Source organism: Neurospora hispaniola, assembly GCF_033458365.1.
Source record: "Neurospora hispaniola strain FGSC 10403 chromosome Unknown B0T23scaffold_8, whole genome shotgun sequence".
Lineage (NCBI taxonomy): Eukaryota > Fungi > Ascomycota > Sordariomycetes > Sordariales > Sordariaceae > Neurospora > Neurospora hispaniola.
Window position 1 is genome coordinate 693045 of NW_026944413.1, and position 20482 is coordinate 713526.

Below are 20482 nucleotides of genomic sequence, written 5' to 3' on the forward strand. Positions count from 1 at the left end.
CCCAAGAGCCATGAAAAAGACCAAAACATGAAGTGAATATGTACCACGCGATGCCGTCTAAAAGAAACTCCCACACGAACCCCGAATATAACGTATAGAACATACCTCTCAAGCCTTCTTCACCTTCTTATCACCAGCACCAGGCCGTCCCAAGACGGATACAACTCCAACAATCCAAGCAGGCCACCACACACACCATACCACAACAGGCGTATATGTCCCCGTGACATTCCAAGCAAACGCCGCTTGCCTCAGCACCTCTCCCAACCCACATCCCACCTTTTCGTCCAAACCCGGAAGCATGCTGGCGACCAACACCACCGTAGTCGGAGACAAGACATACAAAACGACCATAGACAGCCATTTAAGGGTGGAAGAGTTGGGGCAAGGGCGGACAAAGGTCAGCGGAGCGCTGAAGAGGCCTACGAAAAAGGCGAGAGAAAAGTTGAGGGTCGCAAGCGAGGAAAGGAACATGCCGAGAAGGAGGAGAGAAAAGGAGCGGATGAGGTGATATTGTTGGGCTGTGGTTGAGGTTGTCGAGGTATGTAGAAGGTTGGAGAGGAGGAATGGGAGGATCGAGGAAAGGACGCTGAAGAGGACGAAGGCTGGAATCAAGGCCTGCGGTTTTTGTTAGCACGCAATCAAGGAGCAAGGAATCGTGGAAAGGGGGTAAAACACTTACACTCTCTGAGAGGTGGTTGAACAGATAGAGAGGTACCACGCCCAAAAACTGGCAAACGGCCACGAGAACCAGAGGAAGAAAAAGATCCCTCTCCGATGCGACGTGCGGGTTAGGCGAAACGATTTTCTCAGCTTCCTCAGCCGTCTTAGTCTTCTCCGTGATGATTTCTTGCACATCGGGCTGTCCGCTCTTCACCCAAAGAGCAATCGCCATAATTGTAAAGTTGGCTGCCACCAACATGGCGCTGGGCAAGTACGTGCCAATACTCACGAACCGCTCTCTTTGCATGAGCAAGTAGAAGAAAAAGCTCTGGTGCAGGTGTTCCAGCAGGTTATTCAGACTCCTAAAAGTGCCCTCAATGACCCTTCCGATGGCCATCTCATCCTGCCAACCCTCACCAAATGGTTGCAATGTCACCGCGTCCACATGGTACGGGATAAAACTGCTGTGCGGGCCGCTCGCCAGCCCCAGTCCCTGCTTGAGCATACCACGCAGCATGGTCTGTAGCCGGTCGTGGTAGCTATTGCTGTGCTTCCACATTTCCTGGATCGCAACGCCCATGCCCATCTGGCCGCCAGCAACATGGTTAACCGAGTTGATCAGGTCCAGGTTGGGAAGCTGGCCGTTAACTCCATCGTACACAATATGCACGCTCTGGAAGCGGGTCTCGCGGGTGTAGTCCAGGGCAATGGCGCCCTGCAATGCACCACTCTTGAGAGGCAGACTGGCGACGCGCGACGAGTCGTGGGCGTCATGGTACGCGTCGACCCAGGCCTGGGGACCCGCGATACTGTCGGGAGTGAAGAGGAAGATGATGTCCTTGGACCAGAGCGACCAGCGCTTGAAGTAGCGGGCGAGGGTGAGGACGAGGGGCACGCCGCTGCGGTTTAACTCCCCCTTGACATTTTTCCAGGCAGCGACGAGGACAATGGCTTCGGTGGCGTCGCCGCGTGGGGCTTGGAGGATCGCGTAGATGTTCTGGCCGGAATGTGTGTTGCCGGCGGAACTGTAGGTGAAGTTTTGGCGGCCAACTTTCAGACCGAGACCTTTCGCGATGGATTCGAGTTTGTCGTTGACCCTGAATGCAGTAAATCTAGGTCAGCATGTTTCACAAAGTCCCCATTCCCTCCTCCTCAAAAGAAAAACGAAAAAATAATTTGGGGGAAAAAAAAAATACAACACCAACCAACTGAGGGTGGATGAGGGACGTACTCGATGTTCCCCTTGCCAGCCAGCTCGTCAGTCTCGTGCTTGTACGCGCGGAAGACATTCTGATCGCTGCCACCAAAGTACGTGTGGACTTGGCCCGGCAATAGGGCGTTTTCGGATATGTATGTTCTTCGGGAATAGTCGTCGAGTGGAAGAAGGAATAGCCAGACGACGCCAACGACGATGCACAGCAGAGAAAGGTAGGGCGGGAGCTTGAGCAACCGCGGGTCGCGCCGCAGGCTCAATGCGCTAGCTGCAATTGAAGGTCAGTCAATTGTCCCAAAGTTCGACAGACGATGGCAAAGCGCAGGTACCTAATAGACGTGGCATCTTGAAGCTTGCCTATCCACAACTCCAGCCGGAAAGGAAGGCGTTGTGACAGGAAGCAGGCCGAGGAAGTTGACGGTGCCGGTGATGTCGATGAAGCTCCCCGTGTCACTTAATCAGGGGTTGCCATCGAGGTACCCAGTGGAGAGGTTTTACAGTACTTACAGTTCTTACCTCTGGTTACATTAACTGCTCCAGTGTACGCATATCGTGCAAAAGGGGTTCAGATAGCAGCGAATGGTATGCAGCTACCTAGTATGGTCCCGCTCATGGCGAAATACGGTAATTTACACAGCGTCACAGACCATGAGCCACAAGCCGAGGATATGATTTTTACAATACCTACGCTAGTTGTATTCGCTCAACAAACATCTCTCTATCTCTCACTCTGTGAAGTGATGAGACCTTCATGAAGGTGTTGACCATTACCATAAGTCGCTGAAAAGCACCATCCGAGAACCGACGCTTTGTAACATACAATATTTGTGCAAATGCGTTACATATCCGATTCACTCATGTCAGACAAAGGACCCAAGTGTCGTGTTAACATCAAGGCCCAAGCAAATTGTACCGCGGCGGGTACCCCTAGTAATAGGAGTTGATATCCGGTCCTCCGGATCCATATCCTATTCCTCCACTCCCGCCACCTGTTGGCCTTCCGCCTTGGTGTGATTGATTCTGATATCCTTGTTGCTGCTGCCAACCGCCACCACCGCCGCCGCCGCCACCATACTGCTGCTGTTGCTGATACGGCGGCTGGTACTGGCTATTGTTGTTACTAGTGTTGTTGCTGTTGTTGTAGAATCCTCCACCGCCCTGCTGCTGCATCGCTGCCGGTGCTGTAGGCGGCTGGAATGTGTTATTTCTCCCTGGCGGTTGTTGGTGAGAAGAATTTGCTTCGTCTTCGTAAGAGACGCCAGAGTTGTCTTTCGTCCCTAGATCATCGAGCGACTTGTAGTGATGACCGCCACCGCCGCCACTATTACCACCGCCGCGACCGCCACGACCCTTAGCACCTGGACCACCTCCTCTTCCGCCCCTAAAATTACGTTGGCCCTGACCACCTCCGCCGCGGTTGAACCTACCACCGCTACCGCCTTGGTTGCCTCCGCCACGGAAGCCTCCTTGGTGGTGGGCGTTTCGACCTCCCTGTCCATATGTGCCACTCTGGCCCGAGAATGCACCGGGAGCGCTTGGCCGCGCCCGGAAGTCATCTTCATGGCTTGTATGATGCCTCTTCTTTCCCCTACTTTCATATGAGCTCCCATGAGAATCCTCAGGCTCTATGCGGAGCAAGATCTTTTCATCAACAGTCGTCTCGAACCTGAACACCTTGTCCGCTGGTAGTTTCTGCCAGTTCTGGATCCTGTTGGCGTCTTGGAGACGGGCACGATCACGGATAGCCAACACGACATGCGGTGACGGGTTGTCCGTATAGAAGTCCGCAGTAGGGAGCACTGGCTTAACAGATGCCGCCCAGACTTTGTTATCGAGGCACGCCGTTCCCGTCACCTCCCAGGTCATCTTGGCACGCAAACCACCCACCTTGTCCAGGATGTCCTGCGAGCATGGTCCCGCACAGATCAAGATGTAGTTACCGTGTATCTTGAGCTCAGTATCGGATAAATTTGTCGGCAATTGCGCGAGGCTGAGTAGGCGTTTTGTGTCAGCGCTTCCAATCATGTAGCCCGTATAGAAAACCTTCTTCTTGATCATGAGGCGGTCGTTCCGGTGACCACGCCGCGGCCTCCCCAAAGCGGAGTTGTGCTCGTTGATGAGTTGCTGAACTTCAGCAATTTCAACCACGGGATCCAAAAAGGTAGATATATCGGCGACCTGGACAACCTCTCCGGTAATGGGCCCCCGAGTTGGCGTGGCAGTCTGCTTTCTGTTGTAGTCCGCTAAGAAATTGCGGAAGGCTTGTGTATGCTTGGCGCGGTCCTCATAAATCCGTATCTCCTCGGCATGCTTGTATGTCTCCATCAGTGCCTCCAAGAACGCCTGCTTGAAATTCATCGTACTGGAAAAGCGCTGGTTGTCGGGCCCGATGGCGGGCTTGAGTGCAATGATATCGAACACGAGCCCTTTGCTTTCCACCATGCGTCGAACCAGATTGCTGAACCCAGCCTCGGCGCGCCCTGTCAGCAGAACGCAAAGAGCATCCTTCTGCTTCATGGTAAGCTCAACGAGCTCGACAATCTTTTCGTTCCACCACCCATCCCAGGCGCGGGGCTCCTCTATTGCGAGACCTTCCCCTGTCGCGGCAAGAATGCGAGAGTCGTGCCACCATCCGCCGTTGACAAAAGCATCAGGGTTCGATAATGTACCGATTGTAGGACCTATCCAGAGCTTGGGGTTCGGAAGAGGGGTCGAAAACACTGGTTGAGAGAGCCGGGTTAACCAAACCGCTGTGACTGTAGCTGGGGGGTATTCTCCTTACATGTATTGTCAAAGTCATAGACGTGGATAGCCTTGATGGTATCAGGTTCTGTCGAAGACCGAACATGGTTAACGATTGCAGTTCACCCAAACAGATGATGTAATCGCAACTTACTTGGAGGCTCCTTGGGCAAGATGGACCATCTGCCCATGGCCGTGTGAGTGTGGACGGCATTCACGCTTTGGGCCGCCGCAGCACCACCATTGGCTTTGGCGCCGCCAGCTTTACCATGCGAGTGATGGGATGCCTTTGGTCCTTTGGGGATACCGCTAGGCAACGCTTGACTTTGGGCAGAGCCATTCAGCACTGAAAATGCCGACGAAGCCATCATGGCTTTGGGTGCAACTGGGGGGAGAGGTTGTGACATGCGCAAAAGCTGGCGAGAATCCAACACCGAGATGAATGATTGCAGTCTCAAGAGAGAACTTGAATGGAATTTTTTGTTGCAGTAGGTATAGCATCTGTTTGCTGTTGCTGAAACCACAACTCTGACGCGCCGCATTTTTGGGAACTGCCCTGCGACGGGTCGCACATCAGCCACCCGATAAGATAAGCAGCATCGGTACGTGGGGTACCGTAAAGTACCTCTAGCGCATAATCGCATATCATAGGTTGCCCAGCAAACGCCATGGTTGCTGTGTACGACACTTTACAATACAGGGGTTTGGGTTAACTCAAATGCCCACAAGGCAACTGAAAGCTAGTAAAGAAAGACACATGTGAGGTCCCGAGACAACGCTTTCTGAAAGCCTTCCATCGTAATCTTGATTATTCACTGGCTCTTTAGATAAAGGTGCAGAAATCGGTGCTGCTACCTCTGCTTCCCCTACGACAAGGCCATGTTCGATCCCTTCCTATCCTGCCTACCTGACAATATTGGTGACTTGGGCTGCACTTGCGCCCGATGATTATGCAGTATATATCTTGTTGCGGATCTACGGCTAAACAGTGAACGGGGTAACTCCCTTGTGAGATATCCAAGTACACTGCATAGTTCTTGATCAAGATCGCAATGTGTTGAGCGCAGTTCATGCGTTTTGGGTCTTAATCAAGTTGCGTTGCATTGAGGTTTGAGATGGGCTACCCGTGCCCGTGTCCGAAGTTGAAGCTTGACCAAGACTATGTGCACATGTATAGAGAACAACTTCATAGAGCATCGTGCACGCGGGACAGGAACCATGGCAAGCTTTGGGGAATTTCACAGAAATCAATTGAAACGCAAGGGCCATGACTGTATACATACAAACAAGAAAAAGCGCGATGTCTGCGTATTACGCCGATCCGAGTTGAAAAATCCCTGAAAGTCGCCCGTCCATCCCGACTTTCCCTTATAGAGTCCCGTCCTTACTCGTCCCTCTTGTCATTCTCATTTTTATTATTTTTATGCATATTTTACTGCTTAGTTCTTGGCGTTCTTGGCCATGGTGTTGAGGGCAGAGCCGTTCTTGAACCACTCAATCTGGGCGTCGTTGAAGGTGTGGTTGAGCTTGATGTCGAAGTCCTTGCCGTTCTTGGGGTGGACACGCATGGTGATGGGCTTGCCAACGGCGAGCTCAGTGCAGAGGATGTCAACCTTGTCCTCGGGGCTGATCTTGTCGTAGTCGGCGGGGTCGGCGAAGGTGAGGGGAAGCATACCCTGCTTCTTCAGGTTGGTCTCGTGGATACGAGCGAAGGAGCGGGTGATGATGGCGAGACCGCCAAGGTGACGGGGCTCGAGAGCAGCGTGCTCACGGGAAGAGCCCTCACCGTAGTTCCAGTCACCGATGACAACCCAGGGGATACCCTTGGCCTTGTAGTCACGGGCAACAGCGGGGACGGCATCCCACTCACCAGTGGTGAAGTTCTGGACCTTGTTGGCCTCACCGTTGGCGGCGTTGATGGCACCGATCAACATATTGTTGGAGATGTTGTCAAGGTGACCACGGTACTTGAGCCAAGGACCGGCCATGGAGATGTGGTCAGTGGTGGTCTTGCCCTGGGCCTTGATGAGGATGGGCATGTCGGTGGCGTCCTTGCCGTTCCAGGCGTTGAAGGGGGAGAGGACCTGAAGACGGTCAGAGGTGGGGGAGACCTGAACCTGGACAGTGGCGCGGTCGGCAGGAGGGGCCTGGTAGGTGTTCTGGCCGGGGTCGTAGCCACGGTCGGGGAGGCCAGCACCAGTGGGGGCCTGGAGCTTGAACTCCTTGCCGTCCTTGTCCTTGAGGCTATCGGTCAAGGGGTTGAAGTAGAGAGAGCCGGCGATGGACATGGCGACGACAAGGTCGGGGGAGGTAACGAAGGAGTGGGTGGCGGGGTTGCCATCGTTACGGCCAGTGAAGTTACTATGAATTGCAATTAGCATTCGTCGTCGTCACAATAAAGGAAGCAGGGAGTTTCTTACCGGTTGTAGGAGCTGAGAATGGAGTTGGGGGTGCCCTTGGGGGTGTCGCGGCGATCCCACTGACCAATGCAAGGACCGCAGGCGTTGGCGAGGACGGTGCCGCCGAACTCCTCAAAGGTCTGGAGCTGGCCGTCGCGGGCAATGGTGGCGCGAATCTGCTCAGAGCCGGGGGTGACGACGAAAGCAGCCTTGGCCTTGAGGCCGTGGTCGAGGGCATCGCGGGCGATGGAGGCAGCGCGGGTCATATCCTCGTAAGAGGAGTTGGTGCAAGAGCCGATAAGACCGACCTTGAGCTCCTCGGGCCAGTTGTTCTCCTTGGCGGCCTGGGCGAACTTGGAGATGGGGGTGGCAAGATCGGGAGTGAAGGGACCGTTGATGTGAGGCTCGAGCTCGTTCAGGTTGATCTCGATGTGCTGGTCGTACTCCGCACCCTCATCGGCCTGGAGCTCCTTCTGGTAAGTCTTGGCGAACTCGGCGATGTCGGAACGCTTGGTGGCGACCAGGTAGTCGAACATGGCCTTGTCGTAGGGGAAGACGGAGGTAGTGGCACCAATCTCAGCACCCCTATTGAAGAGTTAGTAAACATCCAAAGTTCATCAACAGAAGGGTCGGGAAGGACTATACATGTTGCCGCAAGTAGCCTAGCAATAGGTGTTAGCAAAGATCAATACAGAAGCATTTTGGCGGAGTTAGCTTACCTTGCCAGTGGCGGACATGGAAGACGCTCCTTCGCCTGCGTAGTTGTTAGCATCGTCATGTTGAGTGGTGATGAAGGTTTGGTGTTTTGGGGCCGATGGTTGCTGTTGGCAGCTCGCCCCACGAAAAAGGGGTAGGTTATACTGCCAAGCCCCGTGACTTCCCAACCAATAACATCGATACAAAGTCAAAATGCATTTGACAGACCAGTTAATGCAATGCGAGAAAATCGCAATGCCACTGAGTAATCTGCAAAAGCATTGAAGGATTTGATAGAGGCCATTGGCGGAAAGTTCAGGGCATTGATAGGATCCCCAAAATGCATTCAATTGGACAAGTGAAACATACCATAGTACTCGACGATAGAGCCAGTGCCACCCTTGACAGTGAGGATACCAGCGAGCTTGAGAATGACGTCCTTGGGGGTAGTCCAGCCGTTAAGAGCACCAGTGAGCTTGACACCAATGACCTTGGGGGCCTTGAGCTCCCAGGGGAGGTTGGCCATGACATCGACGGCATCGGCACCACCGACACCAATGGCGGCCATACCGAGACCGGCGGCGTTGGGAGTGTGGGAGTCAGTGCCGATGAGGAGACCACCGGGGAAAGCGTAGTTCTCGAGGATGATCTGGTGGATGATACCAGAGCCGGGCTTCCAGAAACCAATGTTGTACTTGGCGCAGGCGGAGGCAAGGAAGTCATAGACCTCCTTGTTGATGTTGATGGCGCGCTCGAGATCCTTCTCACCACCAACCTGGGCCTCAATCAAGTGGTCGCAGTGGACGGTGGTGGGGTTGGCAACCGATGGCATGCCAGCGGACATGAATTGGAGGATGGCCATCTGGGCGGTGGCATCCTGGCAGGCAACGCGGTCGGGGCGGAGGCGGAGGTAAGAAACACCGCGCTCAATGTCCTGCTCATGGGGGTTGTCCAAGTGAGAGTAGAGGATCTTCTCAGCGTAGGTGAGGGGGCGGTTGAGACGGCTGCGGACAACGGCGAGGTTCTCGGACATCTTCTTGTAGTTGATGAAGTTACCCTCCTCAAGAAGGTTCTGCTTAACCTGTTTCCCACAAACATGCCCGGTCAGCGCCCTGTTGCGCTCGTTGCGACTGTATTATTCGCTCTGTGCGCTCTATGCGGCGCTGGGGGGGGACTCACCTTGCGGTCGAGGGGGTTCTCGGTGGCGGTAGCCATGCACCGGCGGCCGAGGCCAGCGGCGGCACGGCTCCGGGCAACGCCCAAGAGCTGACGGGAGGCCAACATATTGACTTTCAGCTCAAAGAGCAGGGGATGAATAACAACAGGAGCGGAGAGTTGCGCAAAAGGACAAATTAAGAGAAGAAGAAAAAAAGAATGGAAAGACGGGCTCCCCAAACTAGAACGGGCTTTTTCTTCAGCAGAGGGATGGACGTCTGCAAAGAGGGAAAAAGAGGGAAAAAAATACGGCCGGGTGGAGAGGTTTTGTAGATAACAAGAAACTGGCTCAAGCGGTCCACGGGAGCGGGCGGGATTTTAGGTCGGAATGCCAACCACAGACTGGCAGCGAGCGACATGGACCGAGCGGGCGCGGGCTGCTGCTTGCTGTGTCAACCACCGGGGGGTAAATGCGACTCCCTGCCTTCGAACCTACTTGCTGCCCACCCGCTGGAGCTCCCCTCCCACCGTCATAGCCGAACAAGTACCTGGCTCGCCCGAATGGATCGCGCGGCCGGCCAATCAGCAGGCGGCTGATTCTAACTCTTGACCACTTTTGCAGTGTGGGGGAGCCAGAGATGACATCGGGTGCAAGGCAGTGAAAGGCGACGCTAGCCTGTTTCAATTTGACTTTGACGTTGATGCCGAGAACCATGCTGGCCCATCAAAGGCCATGCGCCCGCAGCGTCCGTCGTTCCTCGGGTTTCACGATCCAGCTTCCGGGAATCCGCTGCAAATCCGCCGCCTACCGCCGACCGTCACCGCATCTACGTCCGACCTCGCGGCCCAGAGGCACTTCCAGCGACTCCAGCAACCTCAGGGGGTCGACTGTCACGACCGTTGGGCCGGGATGCTTTCACGGGGCGCCTTCAGCCTTTCGACGCATAGGTAACCCTGGACTGTGCATCCCTCACGGCGACTACACTTCTTCGATACGTATGTACACATGTCTTTGTAAACGGTAATCGACACCGTAAACGGGCACCCCGGACCCCTCAGGGCCCAACGATGTGCCCCAGCGAACAAAGTTAAAAATACCCATGTAGTGTACATGTCAAGGAGAAGAAGCCTCGCGTGGGTTGACCGTCGAAGCCGAGGCAGCTATGGTTTGCTGCTGATCGATACTGAATTATTTCCTGGGCATCCGGACCTCAGGATCTCTGTGTCCCAGAATCCACGTCTTCACCGGTCCGTCCGGGGATTAAACTAGATTGCGAATCCCGAATCTTCAACCTCACCGTCTCGTGGCCAAGGAGGAGAGGACGTTCGCCTGGCCAGTAATAACGGATGGTAAACTAATGTAGAGAGGTACAGTAGCCTCCTGTGTATGTACCTGACCTGCTGTCGTGCGTGCCACCCCAGACGGGACTGCCGCTCGGCTCGGATGGCATGTGCTTGCTGGCTTTACACTGCAGCCACAGGCAGCCATGTCAACCGCCGAGCTGCTGCTGTCAATGATAAAACTCCATCTCCCGCCGGTCCTCTGTTCGCATACATGTATGCTTCCATGGTATTACTTCCCTTTCCTTTCATCATACACAGCCGATGGTGTCAGGCAATGTGAAGCCAATCTCCTCATTGCTATTTCCATCGCACGGTGATGGATCTCTTATCCAGCAAATGCCTCATTCGCCAATGCCGGTTCGCTCAGGGTCACCGTGTTATAATTGCTGTCCCCGCCTCGATCATCCTGACGTGGGGCAGACGGGATGGAACGTCCTCGAACGCTTGAACAACAAATGTGGACTGCAAGGCTGGTTCCAACCAGTGACGCAAATCCTAACAGAACACACGGCCACCCGATCTTCCACGGCCTGTGATTGGCTCGCCATCAAAGGTCAACGAGTCAAGACCCGAGAGCTCTCCCTCAAAGAAAGGCCATCTCAAAAGGAAAAGGGGGGGAGAGAGGGGGACGCAACATGGCCCGCGAACCGGAGGGTCAGTTACGAGGTGTGGACGAGAAGACGCAACCTTGGACCTTCATCCCCAAGCCTCAAAGGCTCAACGCGTCGGCTCTGCGATTTCCATCATCTGTTAGTTGTCCAAGTACCAGCTTCAAAAACCATCTTTGGGCGCCAGGGACCAGCTGAAAATAATAAAAATTCTGCAAATCTGGAGACAGTCCTTAGGGTGGGGTCCCCGGCTCGTTGGCCGGCTCGGCGAAGGTAGTGGGAAATGGAGAAAATCCAGAACCCTTGCCAGCTCGCTGGTTCCTCTCGGCCGCGAAAGGAGATTCGAGGGCGATAAGGCTTGTTAGCTCCGTTCGCTCGGTTCGCTGCGTTCGCTCCGGCGCTGCGGCGGCGCCCCTCCTTCTTCTCCCTGGTTCGTAGAACGGACGGCGCTCCGAGAAAGAGTGAGGACCAGCGCAACACCACCGGAAGAAGTCGTCGAGAGATGGGGATTTCGAGAAAAAGTAGTTGGGTGTCAGCGCCGTGCCGTTTCCGTTCTTCGGCGCGCCGGTGGGCTTTTCACGGCATTTCAAGGTTGGTACGTAGTCCAGACCGGATCTCCGTGGATTTCCACATCGAGCCGATCTGGGTTTCACATGATGGATATTGTCAGTGAAGCATCTAGTGTAAGCAGCCCGCGCCAGGTGTCGGAAAGCTGACAGCTGGCCTTTACAGCTGCCAAGCCATGAAATTGTCAAGTTCCAATTCAGTGGGCGGCAAAGGCAGGCCGCCGTCGTTCGCAGGTGTTGTGCTGCTGAGTTTTTTCTCCACTTTTTTGTCAATTGTGCTTCGTTGCTGGACCCCTTCTGTATGAGAGCCTCTCTCATGTCTATGTATCGCCGCCGTCGTCGAGACCTTCACTGCGACGACGACAACAACCACCACGCCGTCACAGTAATCGCACTTGGAATTTAGACTTCCAACTCCATCCTGACACATTTAAAGTCGGGTACAACCGAGGTCACTCACCGTTCAAAATGGGCATCTTTGCTAAGCGCACAAAGTGCAAGACCAGGCGTCGTCTGAGGTGAGTGACTGACTTCATTGTTTACACACATCTTTGCGTCGATTGGATGACTGACGTCGTGCAAAAAACAGAGATGTCGATCAGGTCCAGAAGGATTTGATCAATGCCAGACACTTGGAGCTTTACAAGGAGACCAAGGCCGTGGAGGACCTGCCTGGTCTGGGCAGACACTACTGCGTCGAATGCGCCAAGTGGTTCGATATGGAATCGACTCTTGTCAAGCACACCAAGGGCAAGCCTCACAAGAGGAGGTCAGTTCTCTTGTTTTTTTTTTTTTTTTTTTTTTTTTTTTTTTTTTTTTTTTTTTCTGATGTGAGCCATTGAACGGTCTGAAAACTGACGTGGCTGGACTAAAAACAGGTTGAAGGAGCTCAAGGAGGGTCCCTACACCCACAAGGAGGCCGATGCTGCCGTGGGCCTTTGGACAGACAATGGTCGTCCACGGAACACGACCACTGAGATTGATATGATGTGAAAGCGGCTACTTCTTCCAACATTGCATGCAGGCCAGTCTCAACTCATGGACGCTAAGGCGGTTTTCACATTGCGTTGCTATTTCTTACTTACTGCCCGATTTATTCCCCATGGTCGAAGAATGGGCAAAGGCGTTTGTTTGTTACCACGAGGGCTATATGGGCGGCGTTTCATCAAGTAGGGCTTTGTGGTTTAGATGATTTTATTCCCATTTCACAGGCAGGGCTGTTGTAGAATCTGGGTAGTGAAGACTTTTGTCGTTTGGAGGACGGTATAACTCGAGGACTGTTTTCAGAATCTTGCGCCGTCTACCTAGCCTGGCTGGCAACTCAGGAGGCCAACGACGGTCTCCATTGAGCCGGTTCTCGGTCAGGCATCTGACATGAAGGAAACGTTTCAGTGATATTGCTCGTTGTGCCCATCACATTGCCGAGCCTAGAGGCATGCCTGCAAAGATTGAAGGCGATTTTTTTCTTATCCTCCGTCATCACATTCAAAACAACTTAAGACCGCTTTTCGCTTCATCTAACAAGTGACCATGCGCTTCGATTTATCCAGGTTGTATGCTAGCTGGCCCATAGAATTTCCATAATGGCTAGTAAGAAAAACCGTTGTCGAACGAACAGCGCATCCTCGCATTCAACCACTACTTAACCAATTGCTTACAACGTCAACCGGGATTGAACAAATTACGAACAAAAATTGACGGGGTTCTGCGAACGAAAAAGGCGGAAAGGGCATGTAAGTAAGCACGGAACTACTACACTAGTTATATTCAACTGCCTTGTACAGCCACAGTAATCCACAATCTGCGGAGGGAAATCTCACCCCTGGCTTGCAAGGTGATCACCTCATTCGTCCAACATGAAGAACCAATGCGATGTATATGATGACTACCTACGGTAAGGCTGTGCTGATGGCTGAATTTGGGCGCAAAGCGACGAAAGCGACGAAAGCGACTAAATCGACTAAACCGACCAGGGGGTTAGTTGAGAATGAGGTCGAGATATGTGCAGTTTGAGATGCGAAACCCACGGCGAAAACCCATAAAAAGGCTGCAAAGTCTTTGCATTGCTCTTGATATGGATGTCATTTTACAATAACCCCAGTGAACATTCGAAGAAATACTTGCCACGTTCGGACTTTGCTTGGAAACTCTCCTCACTATGTCGGACGGAAGATACGGTTTGTTACCAAATGTTCCATGTACCATGCTAAGAGCGCAGCTGACAGGATCTCTTTCAAGTTGACGGCAGTATCTATTTCTATGCCCCCAATAAGGGCGCTCCAGTATTCTTTGCCGTTGCCTTCGCGGCATCTGGCATCTGTCATATCTATCAGTGCTTGTAAGCCTTTATGTTCTGATACCACACAGTTCGGGAGAAAAACAAGGTGCTTACTTTGATCACGCTAGTCACTACAAAAGCTGGAGATTAACCACCTTCTACGTCACATGCGCTGTCCTCTTCACTGCCGGCTTCATTGTTAGAGAACTTGGTGCATTTGATTATGGTGATCTGGTCAAGTTCATCGTCACCACCTGTCTGGTATACGCAGCGCCGTGAGTATCGACGATCAACGCGAGAGTTGCTGTCAAGACAAATTGCTAACCTCTTATCAGACCCAGCGCCGAATTGGCCAATTATAACATCCTCGGAAGGATTCTGTACTACGTCCCCTACCACTCACCGATCCATCCTGGCCGCGTTATCACTACCTTCGCCTTCATCTCCACCGTTGTCGAGGCACTCAACGGCAACGGTGCATCGTTAAGCGCCAACCAGTCTCTTCCGCGCTGGAAACAAGAGCTTGGTCGGAACCTCCTCAAAGCCGCGCTCCTTATCCAGCTCGTCGTTATCGCTTTCTTCCTTCTCCTAGCCGGTACATTCCACAGGCGGTGCCGTCGAGGCGGCATTAGGAGCGCCAAGCTCGAGAACGTTCTTTACACGCTCTACGCATCAACAAGCCTCCTAACCATCCGGACCGTCTACCGGGTGGTCGAGTACTGGAGCGTGGCGGACCTTCATTACGACGACAAATCTCTGGACCCGATGTCGCTCAGCCCCATCATCCGTTACGAGTGGTTCTTTTACGTGTTTGAGGCGAGTCTGATGCTTGTGAACCATGTGCTGATGAACGTCAGGCATCCGAGGAGGTACCTGCCGAAAAGCACAAAGACGTATTTGTCGGTAAGAGACGGCAAGACCGAGGTCACTGGGCCGGGATACAAGGACTCGAGACCGTTCTTGTTGACGCTAGTTGATCCGTTCAATCTGGGAGGGCTGATCAGGGGAAAAGGGGATGGTAACGTAAAGTTTTGGGAGGAGGAGGATGGCGGGCACGAAGCTGACAAGCTGGAAAGCCAAAAGGTCAAGGCTAAGGATTATGTCAATGAGGATGTTGAAGCGGCGAGATGAGCATGTCAGTCGGTCGAGTCCGAGATTTCTGGGATGGAAGCTTTGTGGAAGCCATTGTCGTTTTTTTTTTTTCCTTTTTTTGTCTCTAGATAGATTTCTCTACCCAATCCTAGCACGAAATAATCAGCAACCGCACATAGCCATGCCGCGAACGCCACACCTCCGCCCAGCTCAACGGTGCCAATGTTTACTCATCATTCCTGGCGCTAAGCATTCACGTGGGATCTAAATGAATAGTTTGCTTTCTCCGGCCGTTCGTCGCGACCAGTATGCCTTTATCGGGACATTTCGCATCGGCCATGTGTTAAAAGAAAACCGGAGGAATACCTGAAGACATCGAGTGAATCACTTACAAGGCTCACGCGTTGCCGAGATGATCAACTGTATGTGATCATTGTTCGCCGAAGAGTAACCGAGTTACGAAACATTTCTCAGACAGAGCTCAGATTCCCTTTCCAGTCTGGGGTGAAATGCGAAGTGTAAGGTAATTGAAATGAGCAATGCCGACTGTGACGTGAAATCAAGAACCAACTGCAGCATAGCATGGTGAGGAACATATATGTAGGGGTATACGATTAGGATATCAGGGACAATGCATACTAGCCAAGCCTTCCATCTAAGGCATGAAATATAGGTACCTAGATGGAGGTAAGAAGAAGTGTCGATCCGGAGGGTTGCCGGCCATTCGAGACAAACTGTGGAGCAAAGCCGGAGAGAACGGGGGAGCGTCGGAGGTGTTGGGGGCCGGTCGTCCGGGACGGGGGGAAGCGATCCCCACCCCACAATTACAAGCTGAATGCGAGCATTGATTGTTCCCACACTCAATCGCCTGTGCAGTCTTGGCAAGAGGTATGTGTGCGCGCACACACACACACCGCATTTAACAAATCTAGCCATTTAACATCGCTTTACACGACTCAACTCAATCGTTTAACATCGAAATCTAGCCAAAACTAGTGCAAAAAGTCAATATTTTAATACTCTACATCGTATAATTATCTATTTTAATATTTACATTATCTTTTAAACCGTTATCGATATAGTATACTACCCTAATACCCGCCAAAAGGTATTAATAATAATAATATTAGTAAATAACGAGCATTCCAATAATATCGCTAAAACTATTAATATAAATATAAAGAGTACATAAAAATATAAATATATTCTATCGGATACTAATAAAGTATTTTTACTATCGCAAACTTCCTAAAATACTAGAAAGCTTCCTATATAGGTATTTAAAGTAAAGCGTATACTATATTACTCCCTATACTTTATTAATTATAATTAATATTATATAGGAAATTATAAACCTCCTTGTATTAAAATCTGATTTATACCTCAACGAAATTTATACCTTTCTAGCCAACGAATATAACATACATATTTCAACTAAAACCGTATAGCGGTACTTTCGATAGGAAAAGTAGAAGAAGAAGCGATTCTATATAAAAATATTATAATAATCCCCTATACTAATAACCGAATAAATATTAAAAATCTCTTTATTTATTATAGAAATATTCGTATTTTATAACGAGTCTAGTATAGACTAAAGGGATAGTACTCGTCGTACTAGCTAGGTACCCTGCAGCGCTATCGCGATAGTATTAAGCAAATTCGTATACGGTACGCAATATTACTTCCTCCTAGCTATTATAGTAAATAAACTATTTAATATATTAATATTTAAAAATATAACGGATTTGGCCGGAGTTTAAAACTAAATAGTAAAATACTTATTCCCTAAAATAAATCCATTTCCTAATTGTAATAATATTTTAATAATAAATAATACTAATTAGCACCCCTATACCGAATTCCAATATACGTACAATTAAAAGGGGGTTCTATTATAGTATCTACCGCTGTACTTTCCCGAATTTAACTCTATTGAAATATATTTTAGTAACTTTAAACGGTAATTCAAAAGGGTATATTGTAATAAAAGCGGTAATAAAATATTAAACAACAATTTTATTACGTTTTTTAAGCGACTAATATAAGATATAGGGTATAAAGTACAATAGATCCGTAGCTATTTCAAAAACGTAAAATTAGTAATAGATCGATTTAATAATATTAATAAAGAATATAGCGAATTGTATACTAACGAACTAGTTGAATATAAAAAGACGGGTACTATATTTAAGTAGTAATAGAAAATATAAAAGGGAGAAATAGATTTATATATATTTATTTATTGTTTTATCACACTAACTAGTTATACTAGTCTACCCAATGGGTATGCGGTACTGCTTCGTTTGTAGTCTAAGGGAAAAACCGTGTTGTTGAAATCCGGATGAAAACCCTCAGCTTCTCTATATTTAACTCTAACCCTAACCCGAACCCTTCGTTCTACTTTACTATAGGGGGCCCGGGGAGCCGTAGTTGCTTCTTTCGTCTTATCTTCTCTCGGTATACTATCTCTTTAGTCCCGGTGGACTTCGTTACTTCTAATTGGTCCTTTAGACCCTACTCCCTACCCAACGCTTCGGCAACGTTTTTTATTCCGGAAATAGGTATTCTTCTTTTATCCTATCTTTAGGGTAGGGGTAGGGAAGTGGGGTCTTACTTTCGTAATCGGAATCTTCGATTTTTTGTCGGAATTGGTAAAATAATATAATTAGTTAATTGTCGTATTACCGGACGGGTTCTATCCAAGCGGAACCGTGGCTCTGGAATGGATTTTGGAGGTAGGGTTCTAATTCCTAAACCCTATTGGCGGAGCGGGGGAGGCCGGCGCGTCTTCGATTGGGATGAGATTTTTAACACGTGCCCAGTTACGTGCACCTAGGGTTTTGGACCAGGGTGGGCCCCCACATTTGATTTCGCTGTAAATGCTCTTCTTCTAAGAGCGCTCAGTGGAGCGACAGCGGGGAAGATCTTTCATCCGATCCGGCCGAAAAACCGGATGAAAGAGGGGGAGGGAGCGGGATTCGAAGATTTATATATATTAAATTAAATTATATATTAAAAATACTAAAAATATTAGAAATACTAGAAGTGCTAAAAGTACCAAAAATCGTATTTATCTATATAATAATACTAAAATACTAAAAACCCCCCTCTTTTGCTATAAATCAATTCGTAATATTATTATTACTTACTAGGACCGCTAGTAATAGTATTGCCCGCTATAGAAGCGAGAGTTCTAATAACGCTATACTCGAATATAATATTAAATTGCAAATCTAGAGTATATACTAGTTAATTAAATTATAGTAATAGGGGTTAGAGGGTATACTTACTATAGTTTAACTATATTACTAGTACCGCGTACTCAATTTTAAGGAAATTTTTAATACCGTCCCTAAATATTGTATAGAGGTCGTAATTAAACCCTAGTCTCGTAAATTACTCTACTGGCTACTCTCTAAATATAAATATATTGGGTAATGCTTCTTTATTCCGGAATTTATTCCTTAAAGTAATTAAAATTCTATATATTAATACTATTTTAATTAATAATCTAATATAATAACATTTATAGAATACCTTAAAAAATTCAATAATAATCTCTTTAATTGGTTAACTAAGTAGGGCGGAGGGTAGTAGTAATGAACGAAGACTGAAAATCGAAGGTATAGGCGGACGTAGTATAGAGAATTCTCTAATTTCTACTAGGGAATTTCTAATCTCTTTACCCTTATCTTCCTTGCCTGCTATTAATGGTAATACAATTAATAATAGTACCGGTAGCTAAATAAAAACCGTAATCGCTATAAAAATAGAAGGAAGATTAATGTTAGCGTTAGTGCACTTAGTAATAAAAGTTTCGTAGTCGGTCGGGTACTTATAAAATATAATAATAAAATACTTTAACGGCGTATACGAATTGATAATTACTATTTTACTTAATAGGGGGAAAACGCCTACTATATTATAATTATAACCGCTAGTAATTACCGAATTAGTAATAAAACCGCCGGCGGTATAAAATAGCTAAATTTAAGAATATTAAAAGTAGGAAGGAAAGTATTAATATAATAATAGGTATAGTAAGTATAGGGGAGGAGGGTATAATTAGTATAAACTTTTAAAATCGTCCCTCCTTAACGTAGTTTACAATAAACTATTTATAATCTCTATATTAATATTACTATTATTGCTATTAATATTATTAATAATATTAATATTAATTAGTAGACTATTACTTCCTCCCCTATATTTACTATTACTATCGCTAATGCTAAAAGCGGTTACTATCTTATTATTTAATATATTTCGTATTAATTCAAATAGCGGGTTAACTACTGTAACCTTCCCCAACGATATAGTACGTACCTACTTACCTATATTTTTAATATTAAAATTATAATAGGTTATATTCTTATTTATAATGTAGTATATTTAATATTTAATAGTTTTATTATAATTCTTATACTTATAGTTAAGATTGTACGCCTATACTTATACTAACTCCTAATATATAATACTGTGTAGCTTTACCCCCGTATATTCCTCTCGCTACTAATCCTCCTCTAAATTCTTTTCAACTTCTACTAATATAATATTTATTGTAATATATTTAAACTTCTTAATACCGGTTAAAATCCGTAACCCTTGTAATAATAATATATCGACCGTTTATAGAATTAAAGTAACGAAAGAATTAATTAAATTACGAAAGGGGGTAGGAGTAGAGGGTATATTACTATAGGAAGATAAGGTAATAGGGATTTCACTAGCGGGCGGGTCGGTTAACCGAAACTTAAATAATATAGTAAAATAATAATATTAGCTAATATAATAGAGGTACGACTTTATAAGAATCTTATATTTAATATTATTATACTTATTATAAAAATCCTTCCTAAGAACAATCTTATTATATATAATAACCCGGGCGCGACGGTTATTATAAGTAGTAGTAATATATATAACATTATATAAAGAAACTAACTACTTTATCCCTATAGCTATATTATCGTTAATAATATCTTCTATATAACCTCGCTATATATATAGAATTTTACTAAATAATATTGTCCTAAACCGCCACTTACAAAATTCGCTATTATCTTACTCAACTTTAACCTTTTTAAATAAATTACGTTCTTCGATAGCGGATAATTTAGTACGGCTAGTAATAATATATAAACTGACTATATTAAATTAAACTTGTATTAAGTTGGGGTATTTAAAACGTAGCGGTAGTAGTACTATAATAACCGGCTTACAAACGGCGTAGGGCTAAACCGGTAGTGCTGAAGCAATTAGTTTAATTAGGGAAACTACCTTATTGTTATTATTGCCTAATAAATAAAATAAAATATTAAGAACCTACTTCTTAGGAATAAAATGGACGGAGAACTATTATTCGACTTTATTATCGTTGTTAATATCCTCTTTACTATTAAAAATTTTAACGGATATTGTAAGTTTAAGGAGGAATAACGGTGGTTCTAGGACTAGGATTAGGATTAATTCTAGCGTAATAACCTTCCCCTTCTTAATAGTAATTTTAACGGCGGTCTTCTTAGTAACGGTCTTAATAATAATTTTAATGATAATTTTAATAGGAATAACCTTCTTTTTAGGTAGAATAATCTTAGGAATAACTTTAATAAATTATTTAGTTTTACGGCTCTTCTTTCTAGGGCGGAAGGAGGCGCGTTATAGAATTATTAAGCTAGGATCTTCCTAATTTTAATCTTTATTGAAATAGACTATTAATGCGC

General features: G+C 47.7%; 7 protein-coding genes across 7 annotated transcripts; 3 read left to right on the forward strand and 4 right to left on the reverse strand.

Annotated features, from left to right (window-relative positions):
* Window positions 1–108: 108 nt before the first annotated feature.
* On the reverse strand, window positions 109–2221 carry B0T23DRAFT_407471 (Gaa1-like protein; the record flags this gene model as incomplete). The annotated part of the gene is made up of 4 exons (XM_062839192.1): window positions 109–618; window positions 683–1760; window positions 1895–2144; window positions 2206–2221. 4 exons carry the CDS (start codon window positions 2219–2221, stop codon window positions 109–111), a joined length of 1854 nt encoding a protein of 617 aa, XP_062689083.1.
* Window positions 2222–2537: 316 nt separating this feature from the next.
* B0T23DRAFT_345023 (uncharacterized protein) lies at window positions 2538–5151 on the reverse strand. Its single transcript, XM_062835952.1, has 3 exons — window positions 4773–5151; window positions 4659–4706; window positions 2538–4596 (listed from the first exon to the last, which is right to left on the reverse strand). Exons 1-3 carry the CDS (start codon window positions 5023–5025, stop codon window positions 2804–2806), a joined length of 2094 nt encoding a protein of 697 aa, XP_062689084.1. The 5' UTR covers window positions 5026–5151; the 3' UTR covers window positions 2538–2803.
* A 493-nt stretch (window positions 5152–5644) lies between these two features.
* On the reverse strand, window positions 5645–5989 carry B0T23DRAFT_227690 (uncharacterized protein). Its single transcript, XM_062833826.1, has one exon. It carries the CDS (start codon window positions 5897–5899, stop codon window positions 5687–5689), a length of 213 nt encoding a protein of 70 aa, XP_062689085.1. The 5' UTR covers window positions 5900–5989; the 3' UTR covers window positions 5645–5686.
* B0T23DRAFT_423021 (aconitase family-domain-containing protein) lies at window positions 5694–9326 on the reverse strand. The gene is made up of 6 exons (XM_062839817.1): window positions 8893–9326; window positions 8083–8794; window positions 7737–7771; window positions 7663–7679; window positions 7039–7602; window positions 5694–6979 (listed from the first exon to the last, which is right to left on the reverse strand). The coding sequence occupies exons 1-6, from the start codon at window positions 8995–8997 to the stop codon at window positions 6058–6060; spliced, it is 2355 nt and encodes a 784-aa protein (XP_062689086.1). The 5' UTR covers window positions 8998–9326; the 3' UTR covers window positions 5694–6057.
* A 275-nt stretch (window positions 9327–9601) lies between these two features.
* Window positions 9602–9820, forward strand: B0T23DRAFT_407476 (uncharacterized protein; the record flags this gene model as incomplete). The annotated part of the gene is made up of 1 exon (XM_062839193.1): window positions 9602–9820. One exon carries the CDS (start codon window positions 9602–9604, stop codon window positions 9818–9820), a length of 219 nt encoding a protein of 72 aa, XP_062689087.1.
* A 2034-nt stretch (window positions 9821–11854) lies between these two features.
* B0T23DRAFT_398941 (uncharacterized protein) lies at window positions 11855–12379 on the forward strand (the record flags this gene model as incomplete). Its single annotated transcript, XM_062838387.1, has 3 exons — window positions 11855–11904; window positions 11976–12155; window positions 12265–12379. 3 exons carry the CDS (start codon window positions 11855–11857, stop codon window positions 12377–12379), a joined length of 345 nt encoding a protein of 114 aa, XP_062689088.1.
* An 839-nt stretch (window positions 12380–13218) lies between these two features.
* B0T23DRAFT_387840 (uncharacterized protein) lies at window positions 13219–15170 on the forward strand. Its single transcript, XM_062837708.1, has 5 exons — window positions 13219–13563; window positions 13625–13724; window positions 13793–13939; window positions 14000–15067; window positions 15148–15170. Exons 1-4 carry the CDS (start codon window positions 13545–13547, stop codon window positions 14793–14795), a joined length of 1062 nt encoding a protein of 353 aa, XP_062689089.1. The 5' UTR covers window positions 13219–13544; the 3' UTR covers window positions 14796–15067; window positions 15148–15170.
* The last annotated feature ends 5312 nt before the right edge of the window (window positions 15171–20482 follow it).

Coding starts and splice junctions, on each gene's coding strand:
- B0T23DRAFT_387840 (XM_062837708.1), top strand. Junction 13,725..13,792: donor TGTCATATCTATCAGTGCTT/GTAAGCCTTTAT, acceptor TGATCACGCTAG/TCACTACAAAAGCTGGAGAT. Junction 13,940..13,999: donor TGTCTGGTATACGCAGCGCC/GTGAGTATCGAC, acceptor ACCTCTTATCAG/ACCCAGCGCCGAATTGGCCA.
- B0T23DRAFT_423021 (XM_062839817.1), bottom strand. CDS start 8,997: ATGTTGGCCTCCCGTCAGCTCTTGGGCGTTGCCCGGAGCCGTGCCGCC. Junction 8,795..8,892: donor AGAACCCCCTCGACCGCAAG/GTGAGTCCCCCC, acceptor TGTGGGAAACAG/GTTAAGCAGAACCTTCTTGA. Junction 6,980..7,038: donor ATTCTCAGCTCCTACAACCG/GTAAGAAACTCC, acceptor TGCAATTCATAG/TAACTTCACTGGCCGTAACG.
- B0T23DRAFT_227690 (XM_062833826.1), bottom strand. CDS start 5,899: ATGTATACAGTCATGGCCCTTGCGTTTCAATTGATTTCTGTGAAATTC.
- B0T23DRAFT_345023 (XM_062835952.1), bottom strand. CDS start 5,025: ATGTCACAACCTCTCCCCCCAGTTGCACCCAAAGCCATGATGGCTTCG. Junction 4,707..4,772: donor CTTGCCCAAGGAGCCTCCAA/GTAAGTTGCGAT, acceptor GGTCTTCGACAG/AACCTGATACCATCAAGGCT. Junction 4,597..4,658: donor CTATGACTTTGACAATACAT/GTAAGGAGAATA, acceptor TCTCTCAACCAG/TGTTTTCGACCCCTCTTCCG.